Source organism: Mytilus edulis, chromosome 6, assembly GCF_963676685.1.
Source record: "Mytilus edulis chromosome 6, xbMytEdul2.2, whole genome shotgun sequence".
Classification (NCBI taxonomy): Eukaryota; Metazoa; Mollusca; class Bivalvia; order Mytilida; family Mytilidae; genus Mytilus; species Mytilus edulis.
The window spans coordinates 82,287,798-82,310,148 of record NC_092349.1 but is presented as its reverse complement, the minus strand read 5'-3'; the positions used below and the strand labels follow the sequence as shown (position 1 = coordinate 82,310,148).

The following is a 22,351-nucleotide window of genomic DNA, read 5'->3' as shown; positions in this document are numbered from 1 at the left end:
AAACCCCGCCTCATGTTTTAGCCTAACCCAAGTCGGGATCATTTGTAAGTCTTGTATGTTTATTAAATTTAGTTTAGTTATATGTTTTGTTGTTGAGCATGCTATGGCACATCAAACGTTTCAATAATTATACTAGTATTCAAAACTTTCAAATATTTATGTAATATTTTTCTATGTATGTACAGAAGGCCTCTAATCTATAACGGGTCCAAAATCTATTGCAGGTTCATAATCTGTTGCAAATATAACGATACAAACGCCAAATTTATAGCAGATTTTTGTTTTCTTCTAATTTATTTCAGATTTACGTTGATTTCCAGGAAAAGAGTAAATTATGTCTTCACCGTGAATAAAATAAAGCCATATAAGTTGCCGACATAAGCAACGTTTGCTCGCCAACTTGCTTAAAGTCCTGTGTTTAAAATACTTAGGAAATCACTTTCCCCTTTCTCTCTAGAACAACTTCCCGATGGTTTAAAAGAAGATGTGCTCTTTAATCCACATGAGGGACAATGATTTTGTAATGTACCTTCAGAATCCCTTGATCACGAAAAGCACAGCTGTTTTTATTGGTAGATATTTGGCCAGTTTAAAAATGTCGAATATAAAGCTGAAATAGATATTACTACTATGTGAAAAGTAAAACTGTTTACTTGTTTTTTTTATATAATATAAAACTGCTTTCTAGGATGTTAAAGGATTAATTGATTAAACAGGTACCATTTACAAATAAGAAATGCTTGTTTTTGTTTGAAATAACATTTTAATCCTGGTTTCTGTATTATTGTATATCACTTCTACACTTTTTTTTAGGTTTGACATTTCGATTTGGCTGACCTTATGGATTTTTTTCATTTCACAAATGTTTAAAAAAAAATGCTCCCATTATCGAACATTTTAACTTACTTAAGACAAGTCAGTAATTGTATATGTATTGCCTTCTTCTATATTTGCACAAAACTTGCCCTAGATTTGGAAACAACAAAATTCCGCAATAGATTAGGAAATTACAAAACCTGCCATAGATTAGGTTTGTTTAATATCTCCCACAGAAATTTGGGATAACATGACTTCACATTTCCCATAGATTAGGAATCTGTCATAGATTTAGAACCCACCAGAGATTTGATTTTTACACATATATTCGAAAGAAAAAAAATATATACATGCAATAATTTTAAATATATTTATTTAGAAAATAAAAAAAATAAATATATATGCAATATTTTATATATAAATGCGGTACAAAATATATATTAAATAATATTGCATTATGGGTAATATCTAATTTTTTTTCGAATTTCATTGACTGCTTAATTTCTTTTTTAAATATATATATGACATATCGTGTATATTTTTAAGTATTGTATAGATAATATAAGTGTATTCTAATGTGTGTTTTACAGTTTCTTATAACTCACTTAAGAGTGGCTCTTTTATAAATTGATCTATTATCATTATATTGTGTTTTATATCAAATGTGTTAAAGAGGTTAGACTCTAATAAATTATTCGTTGTTGTTGTTGTTTTGTGTTTTTATTAATCACATTCTGTGTTGGACAGATAAAACCCTATCCGAATTTGATCAATATCACACTTCTTAGAGCGCACGGTAGTTGGATGAATGGTTATATATAATTATATATATATATATAAACAAAAAATAAGATATCAAACATTGGAAATAGGGTATTAATTACGTTACACATATTACATTAATGTATAATAAGGTGTAATGAATTGAACATATCATCGACGCGTGTATCATTTTTGACGTTGCTGTTTTTAATTTACAATTCGTTTTATATATTAAACTTTTAGTTTTGTGTTGCATTTCCTGTTGTGTTTTTTATTGTTTATATCTTATGAACGTTTTCTTAATTTGATGATTGAGTACAAAACAGAGAATAATTAAGATATTAAAAAAACAGTTTATTCCCACTGCATCTCCTTTCAGAAGAAGCCATTTTGGTAAGTGGCATCTTTCAGATTGGCGTTGTGTGTAGCAGTGCGTGTTAACGGTGGATTTCGTTTGATTTTAATCCATTGATTAAACTGAGGTCAATCAAGAATTTGGAATATTGTTATGTCACCTTAAAAAAAATTCTGTGCAATACGTAAACAATAATAATATAAAGCTATTAAATAATAAGCAATCGATTAATTGTTGGTTTCAATACAACTAAATTATTTACTAATTGCAAATGTTAGGTGTATAATTTGTTTTGGTCTGTCGTTCACACAAACTCTATATACAGTTTCGTTGTCTGGTAATTCATTTGCATTCATTATGTACCAGTTTGTTTGTTAATTTCACGTGGAGAGGAAACCAATCATCTTAGATAACCATTTGTAATGAACTTGGAGTCAATGTTGCAACATATTTTGAAAAAGAATTCCTCGAAAAAAACTTTTGTTTTTTTGAACTATGAAAATGATAAATCCACAGAAGGTTTCCAAACCGTTAACGGTCTATCTTTTTCTGAAGGTATACGTCTCCCCTGTCAATTCGTCTTGCTAGTTGAAGGTACATGTACCATTGGAATCTGAAATCATATAAAGTAATTTGAAGTATTGACATTTTTTTACATAATAAATGCCGTTTTTGTCTGGTTTGAATTGTTTTACATTGTCATTTCGGGACCTTTTATAGTTGACTATGCGGTATGGGCTTTGCTCATTGCTAAAGGCCGTACGATGACCTATAGGTGTTAATATCTGTGTCATTGTTGGTCTTTTGTTGAGAGTTTTCTTATTGGCAATCATACCACATCTTCTTTTTTATACATAGATACATATAGGAGATGACATCATGACATTTCCTAGCTTTCATTATAAAAACTGTTATACATGATTAATTAAATACAAAACTACATGAAGCGGATATTGTAAGGTTTTTTAAACACGTAATTGCGAATCATCTAACTCTTTAAAACAATGTATCTAACTTCTTATAACAACCTAGTTACGAAGTCGTGATAATGTCATGAATATGTATAAACTAAATAAAGGAAACAGAATTATACTGCTATTAAAAACTAAGTTGTTATAACGAGTAAAAAAATTCATATGACTCGTATCGGCTTCCGTATAATACCTCGTTTTAACCCTAATGCAGTTCAAGATAAATTTTGTTGGACATTTCTTTTCTATGATATAGTGGTACTAATAGATTACAAGAAAGATTTTAAATTACAGTTAGACCAGACATCCACATTGTAATAAAGTAACTGTTTTCTCTTGATTTTGAGAAAATGTTTTAATAGAAACAGAAACAAAATTGTGAAATCAAACTGAAAATGCAACAGTACACAAAACACAATATAAAAACATAAAGACTGAGCAATAATGAACCCCAAGAAAAGCAAAAGTGGTTTAATTTCAGTTGTCCATTACGGGTAAACTTTGCTTCATATATGGCACCCTTCTTCGTGTTACTCTTGTGTTAAGAAAACCGTGATAAGTTTAATTATGGCGTTAATATTTGACAAAACGAACACGGGATAGTGAATCCGACGATTGGAAAAGATGTTTTATAAAGGTAGACTCATTACGACATACGTTATATGTTAAAAAGGATGATTTCAATTTCACAACTTGGAACAATTGGTTTTAAATACCTTCTTCGTAAGCAGCAACCTTAAGTTTCTATCTACGGAACCGTGATATGGAATATGAAAAGATATCAACGATAGGAAGTATTAATATAAGTAACTTAAATCTGCTTTTCAAGATGTTTTGATATGAGAGGCAAAAAAAGGCTTATATATATCAAACGCAGGTTTAATATATCAATTATCTGTCATTATATGAGTTTACAACCACCTGATGATAACAAGACATTATTTATTTATCCAGTATAGATGGTACAAACAAGATGTGCATGTTGGGCCAAGTGTCGATAAAATGTGCATCTTTTAATACACACATTACTGATATTATATATAGAATTTTGAAATGAAGCAAAATATTTGTCAGTACGATTTAATTCCTTTTTATTCATGTATTCAGCTCTTTTATTAGTACCCTGACACAATTCGTAGGACTCTTTGTATTGAATAGTTGCTTATTTACCACAAGTTTAACTCGCTACGAATTCAGGTTTTAAATTCCTACGCTGCCTATATATTAGTTCTTCAAACATTTTGTTTGAGATCGGTAGTCTATCTTCAAACTATGATTTTATTGAATAGAGATATTGACTCATTGCAGATCATCAAAAGCGTGCACAATATTCTGCAGATTAGGTTTGAACTCTACTTAACTAATAAGTGCTTACACTTTTAAGCTTATATTTTGATTATATGAATAGCATTTATACTATATCTTATGTCTATTAGACATCACACACATATATTGACTTGAACATGTAAAAAATCAGTATAATCCTGAAACAGAAAATTTAACATTACATTTTTTAAAGTTGCATTTATTGATATCGTTTGTCAGATATAATTTGCCATGTCTTTAATATGCAAAACAACATACTTGATGAAAATGTGATATGATATTCAAAAAATTGTCAAAAAGATCGGTATTTCCGAAACTATATGTAGTTTAATTTCAGCGATTATTTTCATTGAATTGTAGTTATTTTAAACCATACCTGTTCATCTGTTACAGTTGCACCATTTTCTGCAAAAACATAGAATAAAGCAGTTTGAATCTTAATAAAAACCACTTTACGAGATAGATTTTTATATGTCTGATGTAAAACTCGCAGTAATGAACAGATATTTACGAATATCTGCTTATTTCAGTTCGATTATTATTTCAATACTTGTATAGAAAAGGGACAAAAGATACCAAAAAAACAGTCAAACTCATAAATCTAAAACAAACTGACAGCGCCATGGCTAAAAATGAAAAATATGTTTCACTATCACACATCTATCAATTCTGATATTGCAATTCACATATCAACCGACGAAAAAAAAAGAATGTTTCTTCAAATTTCCTAAGCCAATAAGGGTCCCATTTGCGTCAATGTTGGCAATATCCTTCATTCTTAAATACCTCCTTAATTTAAAGATCAGTCTGTACCCAATCATTTTTATACATATAACAAGTCAATTGCAACCACAATTTTTTAATTACAAACACGTTTTTCAAGATCTCAATATTGACGACTTAAAGTTTTAACCTCCTTATTGCACATGTGCTAGTTTCCAATACAAATTTAATCCGACTGACTGCTAATGAGTTGAGCAAAGCCATCTTCAATCCTATGGAAAGACCAATTTGTTATCAAAAATAAAGAAAAAAGTAAACAAAATATTAAAGATTAGCAAATTCATAAAATAAAACCCCATTTTACATTGAAGAATATTTATCTTCAATGTTGTTTTTCTTTTCAAATTACAGAAAGCAACCATTGATTATATAACGAGTACTTTATGTTTGAATATATATTCAGAATCATTAGTCGAGAAAAACTTACACCTACTTGGCAAAAAATTAAAACAAACGACTAAAACGCAAACAAAAGTTTACAAAACAAAACATAAATTCAAGGAATGAGTAACACGAACTCCACCAAAAACATCTAGTAATATGTTGTGCTCTGTAAGAGTAAGATAGTCTTACTCATCTGATTATTTCCGATGCTTGCAGATTTTGCATCCGCTGGTATGCCTTCAGGAAAAAGAATTGATACGCATACCAATACCTTTTACACGCTGTTTCGATATAAAGTCATAGACTACGTATTTCTTGAGGTTGAAGCAACACATTTTGATTCCTCATACATGTAGATGTGTGCTGATATAAAAAGGAGGTTCTACAAAATATTGTTTTGAAATATTAAAACCCAACTTAAGCTATGAACTATAGCCGATAATAAATATTCTTCGTGAATTTAATTTCAAACATTCTATTCACTTCTAGACAACTTTATTTCATTAAATTTCATACCATTAATTGAGAAAAAAATGACATCAACACAGCTTAAAACGGAAAACGATCAATAGAGATATAACAGTTTACATTACACAAAATCAAAAACGAAAAAAATGGGCAACACGATCCCCTTAAAAAATCGGGTACATCTCAGGTAGTCTGTCAGATAATCTTGCTTACCTGAATTTGCAACACCGTTTTCTGTCTGTTTTTCAGGTGTTGCTTTGAGTTGTTTTCCTAAAAAATAGAGCCGATACTCAGTATTGTTTTAATAATTTTAACACACGCTCTATCTATTCTTTACGGCTATTTAAATATAGGTTCTATAAGTTTAAAATTATAAGCAGATTACCAGACACGAATCATCAACCTAACAAAATGTTTAAAACAACACGTTTCATAATTCAATTCGTCTCAAGCGCTTTCTGGATATACCCTCATCAGGAACGCTCAAACATGTCAAAGCCAATCATTTGAAATAAGAAGATGTATAAGTATCGAAACCGTTGAAGAACAATTGGACAAATTATCTGAAATAAATAGCCAATTTCATCTAAAGTGAACTTTGCCTCAGGGATACATAATTCTTGGTTCCATTCTGAGTACATATTGAATTATAGTCTTATGAAGTTCTGAACTAGCATAACATAATTGAACTAGCTATGTAACAAACTGAACACAACAATAATAAACAGTGTCTTATGAAGATTGCTGAGGGATACTTAAAACAGTTATTGAGATACAAACTCTCTTAGGCAAAGATGAACTAAAATTTGGCTAGAGTTTTTTGTGTCCATTTTTGTCATTTAGCTCTATTTAATATAAAAAAGTATACCATGCCCAAAGAGAAAGTGACATATCCTTAACATATCGGAATACATTGTTCCTGTATTGGAGTATGAATACCATATACCAATAAATCAACCTGGGACACAATTAATCCTTATTAAGCCTTATTATAACAGTAATGATTACAGAAATTAATATCTGAGAAAGATGCTATAATGGTGACAGGCACTAGGTGTTTAAAAAGTAAACCAAGTCTGTTCTGTCAATATAAAAGGTAAATACAACCAAATCATAGTACGTCACATCCAGTTACACACGTAAAAGGTGGAACATGTGATTGGATTACCTCTGGTAATTGCAATTATCTTATATGAAATGAAAAAAATTAACTGTATTAATAGACAGGATAAATCTGTGTTCATGTTAAGTTGGCAAAAAAATAAATAAATTGAAAGTGGCTATATAGTTATTGTTTTGGTGAAAGAGGTGGTATAAAAAAAGGATAATTGACCCAAGGGAAATACTGAAGAGTCAAATTTATCCTTTATCAGGAAAACAATTTTGAGAGTCAAAGATTATAAGTCATTGAAAAATATTTGAATGAAGATCGAATAACAATAACATGAAAAACTATCATATAAACTTCACTTTGTCTGAGGGACATGTAACCGAAGTGTCCCAAAATGTAATATTGATCTAAAGAGAAATGAATGATTAAAACTATGTGAGTACAAGGCACTGATTTTTGAGTTTCCGAGTATCCCTTTAAGAAGCAGTCCACATTCAGAATTTTCGAGTCAGTGACAAATATTGATTATATTCCACCATTCCCTTTTCTGTGGATTCATTTGTTTTCGCCCGGGGTATCAATTTGCATGGATTGGTGTACATTTGCATATATGTGTATATTTTGATTCTTGGTTTTGTCAATCTCTATATACAATTATATTGAAAACATGTCATTTTTTTAATATTTGAATTCAGTTTTAATCTGTACCAACGAATCACACGAAAATTGATATATAACGAAAAATGATGAATACACAGTAATTGATACTTGTTTGCATTGCATCTCCAACCAGCATATATTGCTCTATGATATTTGCATATTATATAAGTTTATCACTTAAAGCTTAAACCACTTCAAATCATTCTGCAAGTACTAGTCAAGAAGCGTAGTAATGCAACCATTTCATCACGAATTTCGTCAACATTTTATTGCAGATTAGTCAATCTTTAAACTTGTTATTACCGTACACTAATATATATCTATTTAAAACTATATATTAGAATTTACATTTGGGGGAGGGGGGTAATCGAGTATTTAGCTAAATGCACATGATAAACATGTGAAAACAATTTAAAACTACAACAATAATCATATGTTTCTAATATGACGAAAAAGCGATATCATTAGTTATTTACAAGATAAGGACAACAGATTTTTCATGATTTTCAATTATTTGGTACTTGTACTGGAATCAAATAACTTAACCTTAACTTCGCATTTGAATTGATTTTAGCACCTTACAATCAACTTTTAATTTTTGGTTTTACGGATCAATGTTTTGAAGATCTAAAGCGCACTAGGAGTTAAAGTTGTCAATTCCTGTATATAAGATCAGTTTATTTGTATGACTTGATAAGACCATAAAAACATAATGTCTTGGTTATAATCTTTCACTCAGTCGATTCTTAAAAGGATTTTATCTAATCATTATTTCGACTGTTAAATAAACATTATAACGTCCAATTCTTGTTATATAACAATCTTACCTCTTTTTCTACGGTATTGGTCCAATCCTATGACTGCTACTGTAACAGTTGTTAGAGAACCAAAGAGAGTAGGCAGCAATATATTTAGATCTAAAAGGCGAGAATTAAAAGTCATGATTAAACTGGCAATAATCAGCATTATGAGCAAAAAGATCAACTTCATCCACAAGGTTACATTGTTACCTATACAAATCAATGTAGTAGCCATATCAATAAGAAGATGTGGTATGAGACAATTCTCCATTGAATTCACAATGTGTAAAATGTAAACAAGTAAAGGTCCGGCCTTCAAGACGGAACCTTGACTCACACAAAACAGCGAGCTATAAAGGGCCCCAAAATTACTAATGTAAAACAGTTAGTGGAAAACCAAAGGTATAATTTACAAAAAAAAATACATAAATCGAGAAACGGGAAACACTTTTTAACCACATTGACAAACGACAACATTATTTCATGTTTTTGAAAATTACTGTGTTTTTGAAGTAATGGTTTGGCCTGGACACATTGTGCCGATTCTATTGTATGCCCATACTGTGATTTGATCATTTTTATTAGGGTAAGCAACATGAAAAACATATTAACATACGATTTAGCGTATCTTTTTTTGAATATATGTATATATGTTTGTGTAAAGCGATAATTATTAAGTTTATCATTTGCATTATAAAGTTTGAACTTCGTCTGACGTCTGACGTCGTTTGCTTTTAATTGTTATGTATGTTCTTGTATTGGTCTCTGTTGGACCCGTTAGGAAAAAAGGTAAAATAACAAACAAAAAAGTACTTCTATGTAAAATATAAATTAGATTTTAGTGACCCTTTGGTATCTTTCTCCAACTTTTCAATGCGTTCATTTGCCTTTTGAATGGCAAGAGGCATTGGATCACAGGTAAGAACTATAAGAATATTAACGGCATTAATTTTGAAAATATGAAGAGATTAAAAATGTAGTTCCTGTAGTGTTGCGAAACAAACCCAATCCATGATACAATATGATTAACTTACCAACATTATGAACACCAGGAGAACTAGACGGTTCCTCTTTGCTATTCTCGTCCTTGTTTTTGTTATTATTATTATTTGCAATCAAAATGACTCTATCCAGAAAATCCAGGTACATTTGGTGTGCTGTTACTTTACATGTCTTACATCCAACCATCTGTATTTTCATTGATTCCATGTCATGTAAACTGAGTGCCGGATATCGTGGGCCAATAATCACTGAAAAGTAGAGGATAAGTATTTATGCGGATGTAAAAGATATTATGATATAATATAGTATACTTTTTGAAAACTGAAGTATAGTGAATGATATTCTTACACTTCCAAATATATTATGCGTCATTTAATGCTATTTCATTTCAACTTAAAATCTATGACAATAAAATACAATTGAGAATGGAAATGTGGATGTGTCAAAGAGAACAATCTGACCATAAAAAAAACCCATGATATTTCAACTTTTCTAATTGTCAACTAGCCATTCCACGTCATAGTAGATGTGCTTTCACATCTCAATTGATTTATTTTCAATTTCAAACGGAAATTTGAAGGGCATTCTCCTCATACAAAAAAAATGCTCAAATAGAGTTATCGGGGAAAATGAATGAAATTGAACATTCATAAGCTTTATGATAAATAGCACAACTTTGTTACGGTACAACATGTATGTATCTCAAGTCACTTGCGACAGAATGCTGCAGTCTTACATGTTTAGATTGATCATATAATCTGTAGTTTTACCGATTGTGTCCTATCTCAGATTGTTACATGTTGACTAAGTGTGGATTTGTATTGTGGGTTATGCATGTATAATGTATCTGAAGATACTTTTAGTAATATATGCGTTACCCTCATATTTTGACTTTTGCCTGAATCAATTAATATTGTTCGTTAATAAAGAGTTATATCCCTGTAGTGTTAGCTACTACCTTAATTAGTTTCAATTGATTTATGAGTTCTTGATATAGTTTAACTACTATTGTCTATGTATCCACTCTTAAGAAAATATTTGTTGATCTTCTCAGTGGAAAGTTATTGAGGTGGTTTTTACATGGGACAACAATCAACAAGAGACAAACAGACGTTGACGTCAAGTATTTTAGGTGACTGTACGGCCTCGAACAATGAGCAATATCTTTATTGTATAGAAAGCTATAAAATGCCTATGAATGAAAAATGCTTAACGAAAATCATATACATTATGATTTATGCAGCAACAAAAACATTCTGCTTGTTGCATAGGAATTACATAAACTCTGATTAATGAGATTGTACGGACAAATATCATTTTTTATTGTTACAATTGCTCTTTATAATTGCTCTACGACTTCTTACATAATTACAACATAGTCTGCCTATTCGGGTAAACAAGTTTTAAGTGGGCTTATGGTTAGTAGAAGTCAGTTATAGGAAACTGTTTTATGTGGTTTAGTCCTATTCATACTGACAACGTCTGCTCTGATTTTCATTTGCTCAGTAGAATGTTTTAGTTGTCTTTTTGTCAGATTAAATGGAATTCCTCTCTTTTTGAATTTACATTGGTGTTTTATCGTTTATGTTAAAAACCACTTCCAGCACGATTGGCAAGTTTTTGTAGTTTGACATTGGGGAGATAACCATTGACATCGGGGAGCGAAACTGTTAGTCAATAAGGATCGTAATTTGCAACCTTGAGTTCACACTTAATTTATAAGGTTTTGTGATTTGTAAATTTAAAGTCTTACCGCGTGACTGTACAGTTATATTTGGTAACACTAAAGATGGCTTGTTTGGACTGTAGAACAGAATCTCTAGCATAAATAATTTTTCCCGACAAAATTCATAGTTCATTGTGAAATCTTTATTATTGTCACATCGTAAGATTTTCTCTGTAACAAGCTGAAAAAAGGTTTACTTTATTACACAAGCGCAGAAGTGATATGATGTATATAGATATTACACGATGTGGTATGAGTGTCAATGTGCCAAGTCATTATTTATAAGAGTGAACCATTATATGTAAAAGTAACGAATTCAACACAGAGCCTTGACTCACAACAAAAATTGTTAAAAAAAAACTTTAAACAATATTAACATTACAATTTTACAGAATCAAAAACGTAAAGTAGGATTACTATTGTTTCGCAACAAAGATTACATAATAGCCTCAAACCGTATTATTGAAACGATACCATGTTCCTTTTTGTAATTTCATGTGTTAGCTAATTTTATCGCATTTGTATATATTGCATTATTTTATACTTAATCTAAGATGCTTATTTACAAGCAAATAACACTTCCACTGGTTTAATTTGCATGGTTTCTTTATATCAAAATACCATAATATTACAAAAATAGTAAAGTAGCGATCATGACTTGAACTTTATTTAAAGTTAACAAGGTTATCCTGTAGAGTTTTAGTAATTCGTCAAAACGAATGATTTCAGTTTCTATATTCTATGAAACCTCATATCAACGCTTGTAGTCGCAGTACACATTTCCAAAATGAACGATATTGCTGAGCATAAAAGTATCATTGTAAAAAGCCCTCCAATTCTGAAAGTAGGGTTTAAGACTAATAAAACAATAAAACAATCCTATACTCAGTATGTAGACCGGATGTTGTTAGTTTGTTTAGGTGTCAGACCACCAATTACTCCCTCCAATTTAGAACGTATGTAAAAGTAGACCTACTCTGACACAAAATAGTGCTTTTGATGTCCTTGTTTACTTAAACTAACAAACAAATTTGCAGAAATGAAACTTTTGGTGAAAGACAAATATATATAGATCATTTTGAGCCAAAATTTACTTGTCTATGAGTTTGCATTAAAAATTGAGGATTAATGCGCTCCATAGTATGCTAATTTTAGATTTCCAGGAAAACCAGTTTTTTTTTTGGAGTACTTCTATTTAAAGGTCAGTTATTTTGTTAGAAGGCTTTAAAGGTATGCTGAAAATTGGCATGTAGAAAGCTGAAACATGTACAATTCAGGATATACCTGGTTTCTATGAAGTTAAACTTAAGGTAAAAAATTTAGAAAGCTGTGAAAATTGCAAAATTTGGTTGAACAGATAGGGATTTATAATTGGTGGTCTGACACCTTTAATACTGGGTAGTACAAAGGAAGATAACCGAAAACTGTTATATAATAATGATGTGTTACACAGATCAAACAGGGCAACTCATCATAAATAAACCAACAAATGCATATCTGGAAGTGGAGAATTCGTTTGTTCGCTATATTCACCAAATAAATGACACTTGTTATAGAACATGAATATAAGAACAGAAAAGACATATAATATATAGCCTTTTCGCCTATATATATTGACACTGTCGAAATTGGATGATAACAAACCAAACACGCCTTTTGTCACTCTTTTGTATCGTCAGGGGGATGAGTTATCATAGAACGGGGTAAATCCATAAATATTCTTTAAACGCAACAAAGCGTGTTTTTTTTCTAGCACAGGGTAACTGATAAACGTAAATCCTTATCTGTCGTGCGGTTGCAAGACATTTGTTTTTTAGTTAATAAAAAAAATATCTCATTGTATTCCTAATACTTACAATACCATATAGGTTTCGAAACATCTTAATCAACTTTCAAACAAACAGATTTATTCCAAGCATCCACAAGGATAGCAATTGTACTTATAACTCATATTTACAATTGAATGGAACAACACAATTGCAGAATGTCTTTCACATGCATAACAACTCCTTTAAATAAATTAGTGATGCATTGATAGCATTGACTTACCATACTTTGATTTGCATACAGTAATATAGACTGGTCTTTGTGACGAATATTCAAAGCCCATTCTCTTAGAATAAGTGTATCGTTTCTGCCACAAGGTAATGTTATATCTGACACTTTGTAACACATGCCGGAAAAACTGTAATTGTTGTTTATATAATTCACACCAATGAGATAAGTGAACAGGGAGGGTTGATATGATGTCCATCAGACTTGATTTGGAATGTTTTCTTATCTTGTGTAAGTGCAAATACGCCACACATGCTTGTATTTTTAAATCTTCCTACAGAAACTAAAATAAAAAAAGTAAAATATTTTATAGTTGTTTTGTAAAATTGCGCAACATTTGAAACATAATATATTTTTGATCACAATGTCAAAAGAGCAAGCTATTTAAAACATGGTTTTATCGACCGTCTTCATTTATAATTACTGGTACAAATCATAGAACTTTCATCATGTTCAGGTTAAAACTTAAGGTAAACTACAGGGGTCGAATGGACAAGTCAAAAGTGATCCCTGACAAATCCTTATAGACCTTGTCATGAATTTTGTGTTTCTGTTTATATTTAAAGCTTTGTATCGATCTAATAATCTCCTTACAACTGGTTTTTGAAAGTTTGTCCCCTGGTGTAGTGTTTCTATTCTGTGCCAAGTAAGGGAGGATGTTTGGCCCAGTCAAAATGCAAACCGAACCAAATTCTAGATGTGCTTATACTAAGACAGGAGCATGTAGGTCAGTGTTAGTCGCTCGTTGTTGTTTTATAATTGATTCTTTTTTAATTGTATGATACATAAAGACATTTCTCGTTCGCATTGTTTTACATAAATCATGTTGTGGCCGTTTTATAGCGTACTATGCGATAATGGTTCAACGTTGATATTTAAGATCGTAAGATGAACACAAGTTGATAACTTCTACGCCATTGAGTATATGACTTATTGACAATTCATTTCACATCTTTTTTCGTGACATAGTATGCATTAAAAAATCATAAGATCTGTAAAATACTAAATTTCAAGAAAAACAAAAAAGTTGAAGTTCATCAAAAAATAAAATGCCAACGACTGACTATATAAACCAACCACACATTCTTGACATATTGGAGTTTTTTTCTGACGAAAGTTAAATATAAAAGGATAATGAATTACGTTTATACAATGTTTTTGATTTTCAATTGGAGCGTGTCTTTAGTTTTTCATGTTAAAATTCATATTATTATTATAAAAAGTAATTTACCAATGCATTCTATGATCTCAGTAAATAATTGTGTAATGCAATATGTTGACTTACCGTTTTCATGTGTAGAATATATATCTTCAGTTGTGCCGATAGCAAAACCAATCAGCAGCACGCAAAAGCAAAAACAAATCAAAGCCATTTTGGAGTCTTCAATAAAATAAACCACTGTTCTACAAAGTAAAGTTTTCCCTTAGTTATTTAGTGACTACCTGTAATATTAGACATACTATATATACTGACTAACTTTAAAAACGAAACACATATTTTGTCTATTTTGTTCATCAGATCATGACTACTTTTCATTTCCTTTCTTAGTATGCCTCCCTTACCTCTCTTTAAATGTAAACAATTCGATACCTGAATTATCTCAGACAATCAAATATCTCAAAACTTCTACGTCGCACGAATTTTATGACGCGTATTCAGAAACGAATATGTGAATTTTTTTTAATTTTCTATCTGAAACATTTTCTTTGATTTCTTTGCCAAGTTTTAATCAATAAAAGTTCTTGATTTTCCTTTTCGTGACAACTATAAAAGGAAAATTTGAAATAAAGTCAGATGAAATTTACAGACAAAATGTATTGCCCTTTCTTTTATTTATTGCACTTTCTTTTGAGAATAATTTCACGTTTTAAAAAATACTTTTAAGTCCCTGAAACTTCAGAGCAGGAAGTCAGAACTTCCAATTGACCCCCTTTAGACCCGCACAACCTGTAGTTGCACGATGCCTCATTTTAATCAAATTATGCAACGTCATTTGAAGCAGAGCAACTGACTTCAACGTCAGTTTTAACAAGTCGTTAAATTTCCTGCCAGGTAGATTTACATTAGCCTTGTTTCGTGTTTGCGTATATACCACATAAATTCACATGGTTGTTGTTATCAAGGTTTCAGTGTACACCACGCTTCTGCAAAAACAGACTTTAGTTGGTGGGAATGGACATGATCAGAAGGGTAAACACTCGATTTTAAACATTCCTAACCGTGTTGGCCAACCTTTTTGTCTTTCAGCTACGGATTTGTAACAACTGTCTTTGACATGACCGATAATTAAGAGACAAAATTTTAAAAATCTGACCTTTGGTGAATATAACATGATTTCAACGTTAAGCGTGACTTAATCAATTCATCGTTGAACTTTTTAAACTTATGAATCAACTTTATGTGTTTCTTATGTCGGTCAGTATATTTTGATAAACTATATAAAAGGACGTGATCAAATTTAAAGAGGTTGAAGAAGAAAACCGCAGACTCGGCGACATTTAAATAAAATGTTTAACCTTAAGAAACAAGTGAGTAATGATAAACTATTAAGTTATACAAAAGCATACTAGTACGTTGATATCATATTAGTTATAAAAAGCCGATGATAGTAATTTTATCTACTTTAATTCTATACGTCAAGGTCAATATATTATTGTCACGATACTTCTATTGAAAAAAAATACACACTTTAAAAATCTATCTCCATTTATATTGTCAAATTATGAACGCACTATGCATTATAATGATATATACTTTTTCAACTCACAAGTGTACTCTTAAGTTTCGGATGTTATTTTTATGAAAAGTAAAATCACAAAAATACTGAACTCAGAGGAAAATCAAAGCGGAAAGTCCCTAATCAAATAGCCAAATCAAAATACAAAACACATTAAAAACGAATGACAAGAACTGTTATATTCCTGACTTGGTACAGGCATTTTCAAATGTAAAAAAATGGTTTTATAGCACTAACTCTCTAACTTTGATGACAGTCTCATCAAATTCCGTTATATTTACAATAATGCGTGAACTAAACAGACATTATACATTAAACAGTCAAATATGGATAGAGCAGTCATCAACGTGTAACAATTTTAAAAGGAACAATTTAACAGAACACAAAAACATCTATCTACAAACACATTCATTGCCTGGCATGTCTGACGTCAGAAAATTTTATACGTCACATGTTTTTGTCGTTCAATGTTTAATGATCAAAACTACTTATGTCATCAAGATGTATCTAAATCTTTGAAATTATAAAGGGTGAATAATTTAATTGATCACAAGGTTAAACGTCACACATAACGCGTCAATATCAAAATTTGTTTTTCAGATAACCTTTCACCTGATTGCGCATGTTTCTCGTTTCCTAAATTAACTGAGTTCTGAGTATATTAGTTAAATGATATTTGTTTGACTACCCGATAGAGAAATAAGTCTTATTTTTAAAAAAGTAGCTTTCATAACTTTTTGTGTACACATTAAATAATATCAACAGTACCAGTTTTGTTGCACAAGATGCACGTATCGGCAATTGATGAGTCTCCACTGATGCTACAAAACAAACTATTTGATTAATTCTTATCATTCATCATGAAATTATGAGTATATGCAAAATTAAACAAGACAGGTGGACAAAGATGGACAAAGAAGAAATAAAATTGGTGGTTTACTTCTAAGCTAAAGAGTCAAGTAATTTTTGAACGTTTTCATCACTTTAAAAAGAAACGATGAACATGTCAACATCTTCTAGAATCAATATGATAATCAATGGAATGTGGTTGTGTCATTATGTGATGTGGTTCTAATATTACTTTATGGGTAAATGGATGAATATGATAAGTGACTTAGCGTTTTACATTCTCTTTTTTAATTTTCTTCGGAGTTCAGTATTTTTGTGATTTTACTTTTTATTCTATAGTTTTTTTCAATACAAACTTAGGTTTTGTAATTTGTTTATTGTAATTTGTTAATTCTTTATATGAAATAAACATAACACAATGTCGTTACACACTAAGACGATTTTACTCTGAATGATGTGTTCTTTTTAGTACTTGATATGGCCCTGACATTCGTTGGTGTGGTTACTAGTTTCATATTTTTTGTTTAGGTAATGCCACATGACTGCTTCCGTCATGTTTAAGTGTAAACTTGACTATAGAAAATATATTTATCAGTGCAAACTAAATTAAAAAGATTTTTATTTCCCTTGTTATTGCATAATTTGAGCGCTGACAAAGCTTGTAGTTCATTGTTGAGCGTTGGTTCATGTGTGTCATATTTCTTTTTCGTAAATAATTTTGTTAGAAATAGGCCGTTACTATTCTCTATTCACATTTTTCCGTACGTGTGGAAGGCCGTACGGTTGCCAATGTTTGATATCACTGCATTTTAACTATCGTGGAGATTTGTCTCACTGGCAATCACACCACATCTACTAACTGTATGTAGGTATCTTTTTTGTGTTTCATTTGTTTTATGTTTGTACGCATGCCCTTATCCCTCTTTTCGAAAGCTCGACCAAAATCCCTAGATCCGAAATAGAAAAATCAAATACGAACTCATATTTGAACTTCAACTCGAAACCTATAGAGACCCTTATATCTGGTTTATATATACGAATCAAAACAATTGAAGAGCTTTATGATAAAAAAGAACCTAAACATACCCAAATTCGTCTAAGGCCAACTTTTTGTTATAAAAAACGAAACATGTGAATAGACTGAATATACCCTGTAAGATTTGTTATACAAAACCAACGACCTCTAAAGTAAGCGTAAGGGGAGAAAGAAACTATATATCTATTGTTTATGTTAATGTTGATGCAACTTAATACAAGGATACATTTAAAGTATATAATTCAATAGTTTATATGAATGAATACAAAACGATACCGGAGTAAGATAAATTTAATGCGTTCACGATTCAGCTTAATATGAATAACTGACGATTGACTCATATCATAAACCTTGATTTTTAAATGATATCTTGTTCGATTGAAAACTAAATAGCTGATCAGTTTCAGCCACTGTTAAATGAAGTTTAATAACACATTGTGTATCATAAAGAAGATGGGATTAAAAAGCCAATGTGTTAATGCTATTAAACCTTATAAGAATCTTATAACTAATATGAGCAGGTAATCTAAATTAACAGTGCCTCGGCTCTGACAGGATTTTAATAATTACTTTCCTTACATAAATTCAGAAATTATTAAGTACGTTTCTTCTCCCGAACTCGTATTTATAATTCAAGTATATAGCTTCTTACGATTCTGTATTTAAAATCATCCTTGACAGTACAAAGGTTAAGGTTGTAGATTTGAAACTGAAAGTGGTTCAGAAAGTTTTTTCTAAAGTGTTATCATGGAGTTTGTTTTCAGTGCATTGAATGCGCGTATATAGCGAAATGGCGAACACTACTAAAGATAAAAAATATACTCAGTGCATAAAAAAAAAATTACTTATAAAACTAAGAATTTATATGTTTTAAAACATAGTAAAATATTAATGACATGCATATGGATCGCCCAGCTCTGTAAAAGTTTCATTCTCCTTGTATCTTGCATTGGGTAGAATACATTAATGCATGTCTTCACCATGCATGCTATAAGTTTATTTTGATATAAGAATATATTATGAATTGTTGTATATAAAAGGAAATTTTCATGCCATTGGTTTATATTTTAAATCTGGTTCAAATTTAAAAATTCGATGTCAAGCTCTTTGAAAGCATACACAATTAAATAGTTTTTTTTTCTTCAGTCAACGATTAGGTTAATACAAATTAGGCAAAAAGTTCCATTGATCTGATGATGATTTACATCATACTATTAAAAACGTATATCAAATTTATAAAACAGTCTAAAATAAACTTTTACAATGCATGGGCAAGATAATATTTACTCTAATTTGGTGTGTATGCTAGCGTAGAAGCCATCTTAACATATAAAGACTGTCGACGGTCATTGAAATGCTTTTTGTATCTAGCTCTTAGCTATTGTCCCTTTACAAAAAATACTAAAGAAATTTAAAACTATTAGTTGGCAGTACTTACGTTTTATGTATTCACTTGATATAGTTCTCTAGTTATTAACAACACATACTTTTGGTTGATAGTTTAAATCTGAGGATTTACAAAGTTTAATTCAATAGCAAAAATACTTGTCACGAGGAGAGTATAAATTTAGTATAATAAATGAAGATGCATTTCTTACCAGGTAAACCGGTAAAACTGATCACGCAACAAGGGTATCTTAATATTTTAAGTCAACCTGCGCGTTATATAACACAACTGTACTTATTGCATTTGAATTGCATTGATTATGTTTGTATACTCATATGTGATATACAGTCACTGTCGGCCTATCGCCTTGTTTTTGACGTTGACAATACGTTTCCGTAGAGATCTAATAATAACATAGAAAAACATAGATTTTTCGTCGTACCCTGCAAATTAAAAATGATGTATCTTACCCAAAATAAGTCATTTGGAACAGTTACAGTAATTGCAGTATATAGAGAATGACAATACGCTGGCTTCAAATATGAACTTAATTAGTACTCAGCTCAAAACAGGGAGACATACGCTTTCTACCTGTTTTCTACGCCATGTACTGATAAACTAATATTTCGAGAGGTACCGAAATGGATCTTAATATTAATTCAATACCAAACAGAAAACAATAAACTTGCGACAAAGGTGTAAAACCACAAACATGAAGTGCAAAAACTAGTACATCATATCCAGATATCGACAATTAATGTCTTTTCAGTCATCTTAGGGTTCAAAACGGTATTTCGAAGGCCATATTATTGATTTCAATTTAGGATAAAATTTTTAATAACAAATCGTTGGAGAGGGGTGTCAATACAGCAAAAAAAAAACATTTTCCAAATAGACCAGAAATGTGAAAAAATATATTTTAACAAATCACATTTTACAAAAAGGTCGAACAACTGATGTACTTAAACTTTCCTGACTGCCATTGGCGTTTACAAAATAAATTACTCACAAGTTGTATTAAAATGGATCTTAATTCCCTAATTGATACCAAATGCAAACAGAAAACAATAAACTTGCGGAGATGTAATACCGCATACATAGGGAACGAAACACTATAAGGAAGGCCATATAATTTATATACATTGTATCAGTTATATCACCATACGCATTATTCTGAATTTAAGAGGAGAGGAAACTTCAATTTAATGCAAGCGAACCCTTTCAACCAAAATGTATGTGTTACGACATGTGGCACCTAATAAGACTATGTTTTCGATATCTCATTCAATCTTTGAAAAGCAGTCAAAATAAGACAATTTTTTGTTTGGACAAAGGACCTCAAATTTAAAGACCCTAGATCACTATCACTTGTGGTTTGTCCCCAATTACGGTAGAAAAATCAATAAAAAAAAAAAAAAAAAAAAAAAATCGGGAAAATTTCCCGAATTTTTCATTGTACTAATGAACTCAAAATCGTTAACTTTTTTTTTCAGATCTACTTCCTGTTCCGGTTTTCCCCGCAATTGCGCATATATCTGTCTTGTTTGCATGAGACTTTGAAATAAAAATTATATTTATCAGTCTAGTAAAATATAAGATTGGATCTCAATACAAATTCAAATTTAATAATTGTTTGATATGATAAAAACGTTACCTGATGAAAGCGTTTCTTTTGTTTACATCGAATATGACGTCATAAATTAAAGAACGTCACAGCTAATTCCCTAACAACAGAACCAAAATCGGGAACGTTACGTACGGTATTTCGGTTTCTTTTATCAACATGATAAAAAAAATACATACAGACTTCGACCCCATTTACAGGTTATGCCTGCCTCATATTATAAAATATCCTACCGTAGTCTAAAATCGGTCATCTTGTCAGTTCGTTAGGTATTTGTGTTTAAACTTAACACACGGGGAAACTCCGCATTAACGTCACTACACTACTTCCGGCGTAGAAAAAAGTACAGAATACGTTTTGTCTGCTCTTTTGAATAAAAAAAACATTTCTTAAGGGAAGTTTTCATTGTTGTTCTCAATTTTTGCTACAAAAAGTTAATTTTCTAATGCCCGTTTCAATTCCGACTTCCGAATGTCTAAAAAAATTCTAGAACTTCACAAAATCCCACTTCCGGCCTCCATTGCTTTGTGTACATTCCATTCAGCGTCATCAATCTTGTGGCAAGCAATACAGGTCAAGCTAATCGTATTTTTAGGAATTTTAAAATGACATGCTCCTTACGTATTTTCCCTTAAAATAAGCCCAACCAAAATGAAAGGAAAAATATATGAAAAAACAATGCCCATGCCATAATTTTGTACAGGAATATAAAGTAGGTTAATAAAAAACAATTTACATTTATTTTTTCATAGAATTTTCTTTTTATTCATTATAAAAAGATCGATATTCTGACCATCATGACTGTAGGTAAATATTTATACAAAATTCCATTGATGTCAAAAGGGATGGCTCAAATGAGATTTCCAAAATTATTGCAAGCTATTTGGAAGCAATATCTCACAAAGAAATAACGTAATAGCCGTCGACTGAAAAATCCCCTAATTGACAGTAGAGCAATTTGATTGGATAGAACGAATTGACATCATGTGATTTTGACGCCATTGAAATTTTAATGTAAACAAGCAAGGTCAGAAGGTTCAGTATGGGAGAGCATCGCACATTTAGTTACTGACAAACAATTATGAGTTACCAAGCTTGACAATGCATGGTAATAAAAAATGGAAGCTTAGTCTACAGAAAAATAAGAAAAAATAGGATAACGACTTATCAACACACCTGGATATATGAGGGGAAGTAACTCTTATATTGAATCTCTTTACCGCTTCGCTCAAATTTATTCAAAACATCCTGAGGATATAACGATCGATTTGGTAAAACAAATGTATCGTTATGTTATACAGTTGTGGAATAGTGTTTTTGTTACGCGGCGTTAGTTTTATTAACCGTACGATATTAAAAACGATACATCTTAGCGACATATTTAACTTGTAAATAACACTACAGCGTAGGAAAAAAAAATAGGCGGAAGACCAAACAATAATAAAAACACAATTAAATGGTCTTTCCACTTAAAAGGGGATGGACCTAATAATCAGAA

The 22,351-nt window shown here is 30.8% G+C and overlaps 1 protein-coding gene across 1 annotated transcript; it reads right to left on the bottom strand.

The window, feature by feature from the left end:
• Nucleotides 1–1,181: 1,181 nt before the first annotated feature.
• On the bottom strand, nucleotides 1,182–19,390 carry LOC139528654 (uncharacterized). Its single transcript, XM_071324748.1, has 9 exons — nucleotides 19,281–19,390; nucleotides 14,505–14,623; nucleotides 13,214–13,502; nucleotides 11,192–11,345; nucleotides 9,471–9,686; nucleotides 8,464–8,553; nucleotides 6,079–6,135; nucleotides 4,607–4,635; nucleotides 1,182–2,546 (listed from the first exon to the last, which is right to left on the bottom strand). The coding sequence occupies exons 3-9, from the start codon at nucleotides 13,337–13,339 to the stop codon at nucleotides 2,505–2,507; spliced, it is 714 nt and encodes a 237-aa protein (XP_071180849.1). The 5' UTR covers nucleotides 13,340–13,502; nucleotides 14,505–14,623; nucleotides 19,281–19,390; the 3' UTR covers nucleotides 1,182–2,504.
• Nucleotides 19,391–22,351: the final 2,961 nt, after the last annotated feature.

What these genes read in the sequence shown, in the direction of transcription:
- LOC139528654 (XM_071324748.1), bottom strand. Translation starts at nt 13,339, where the DNA reads ATGTGTTACAAAGTGTCAGATATAACATTACCTTGTGGCAGAAACGAT. An exon ending in AAACGGTGTTGCAAATTCAG is followed by an intron (nt 4,636 to 6,078) that starts GTAAGCAAGATT and finishes ATGTTTTTGCAG; the next exon opens with AAAATGGTGCAACTGTAACA. An exon ending in CAACTGTAACAGATGAACAG is followed by an intron (nt 2,547 to 4,606) that starts GTATGGTTTAAA and finishes ATATGATTTCAG; the next exon opens with ATTCCAATGGTACATGTACC.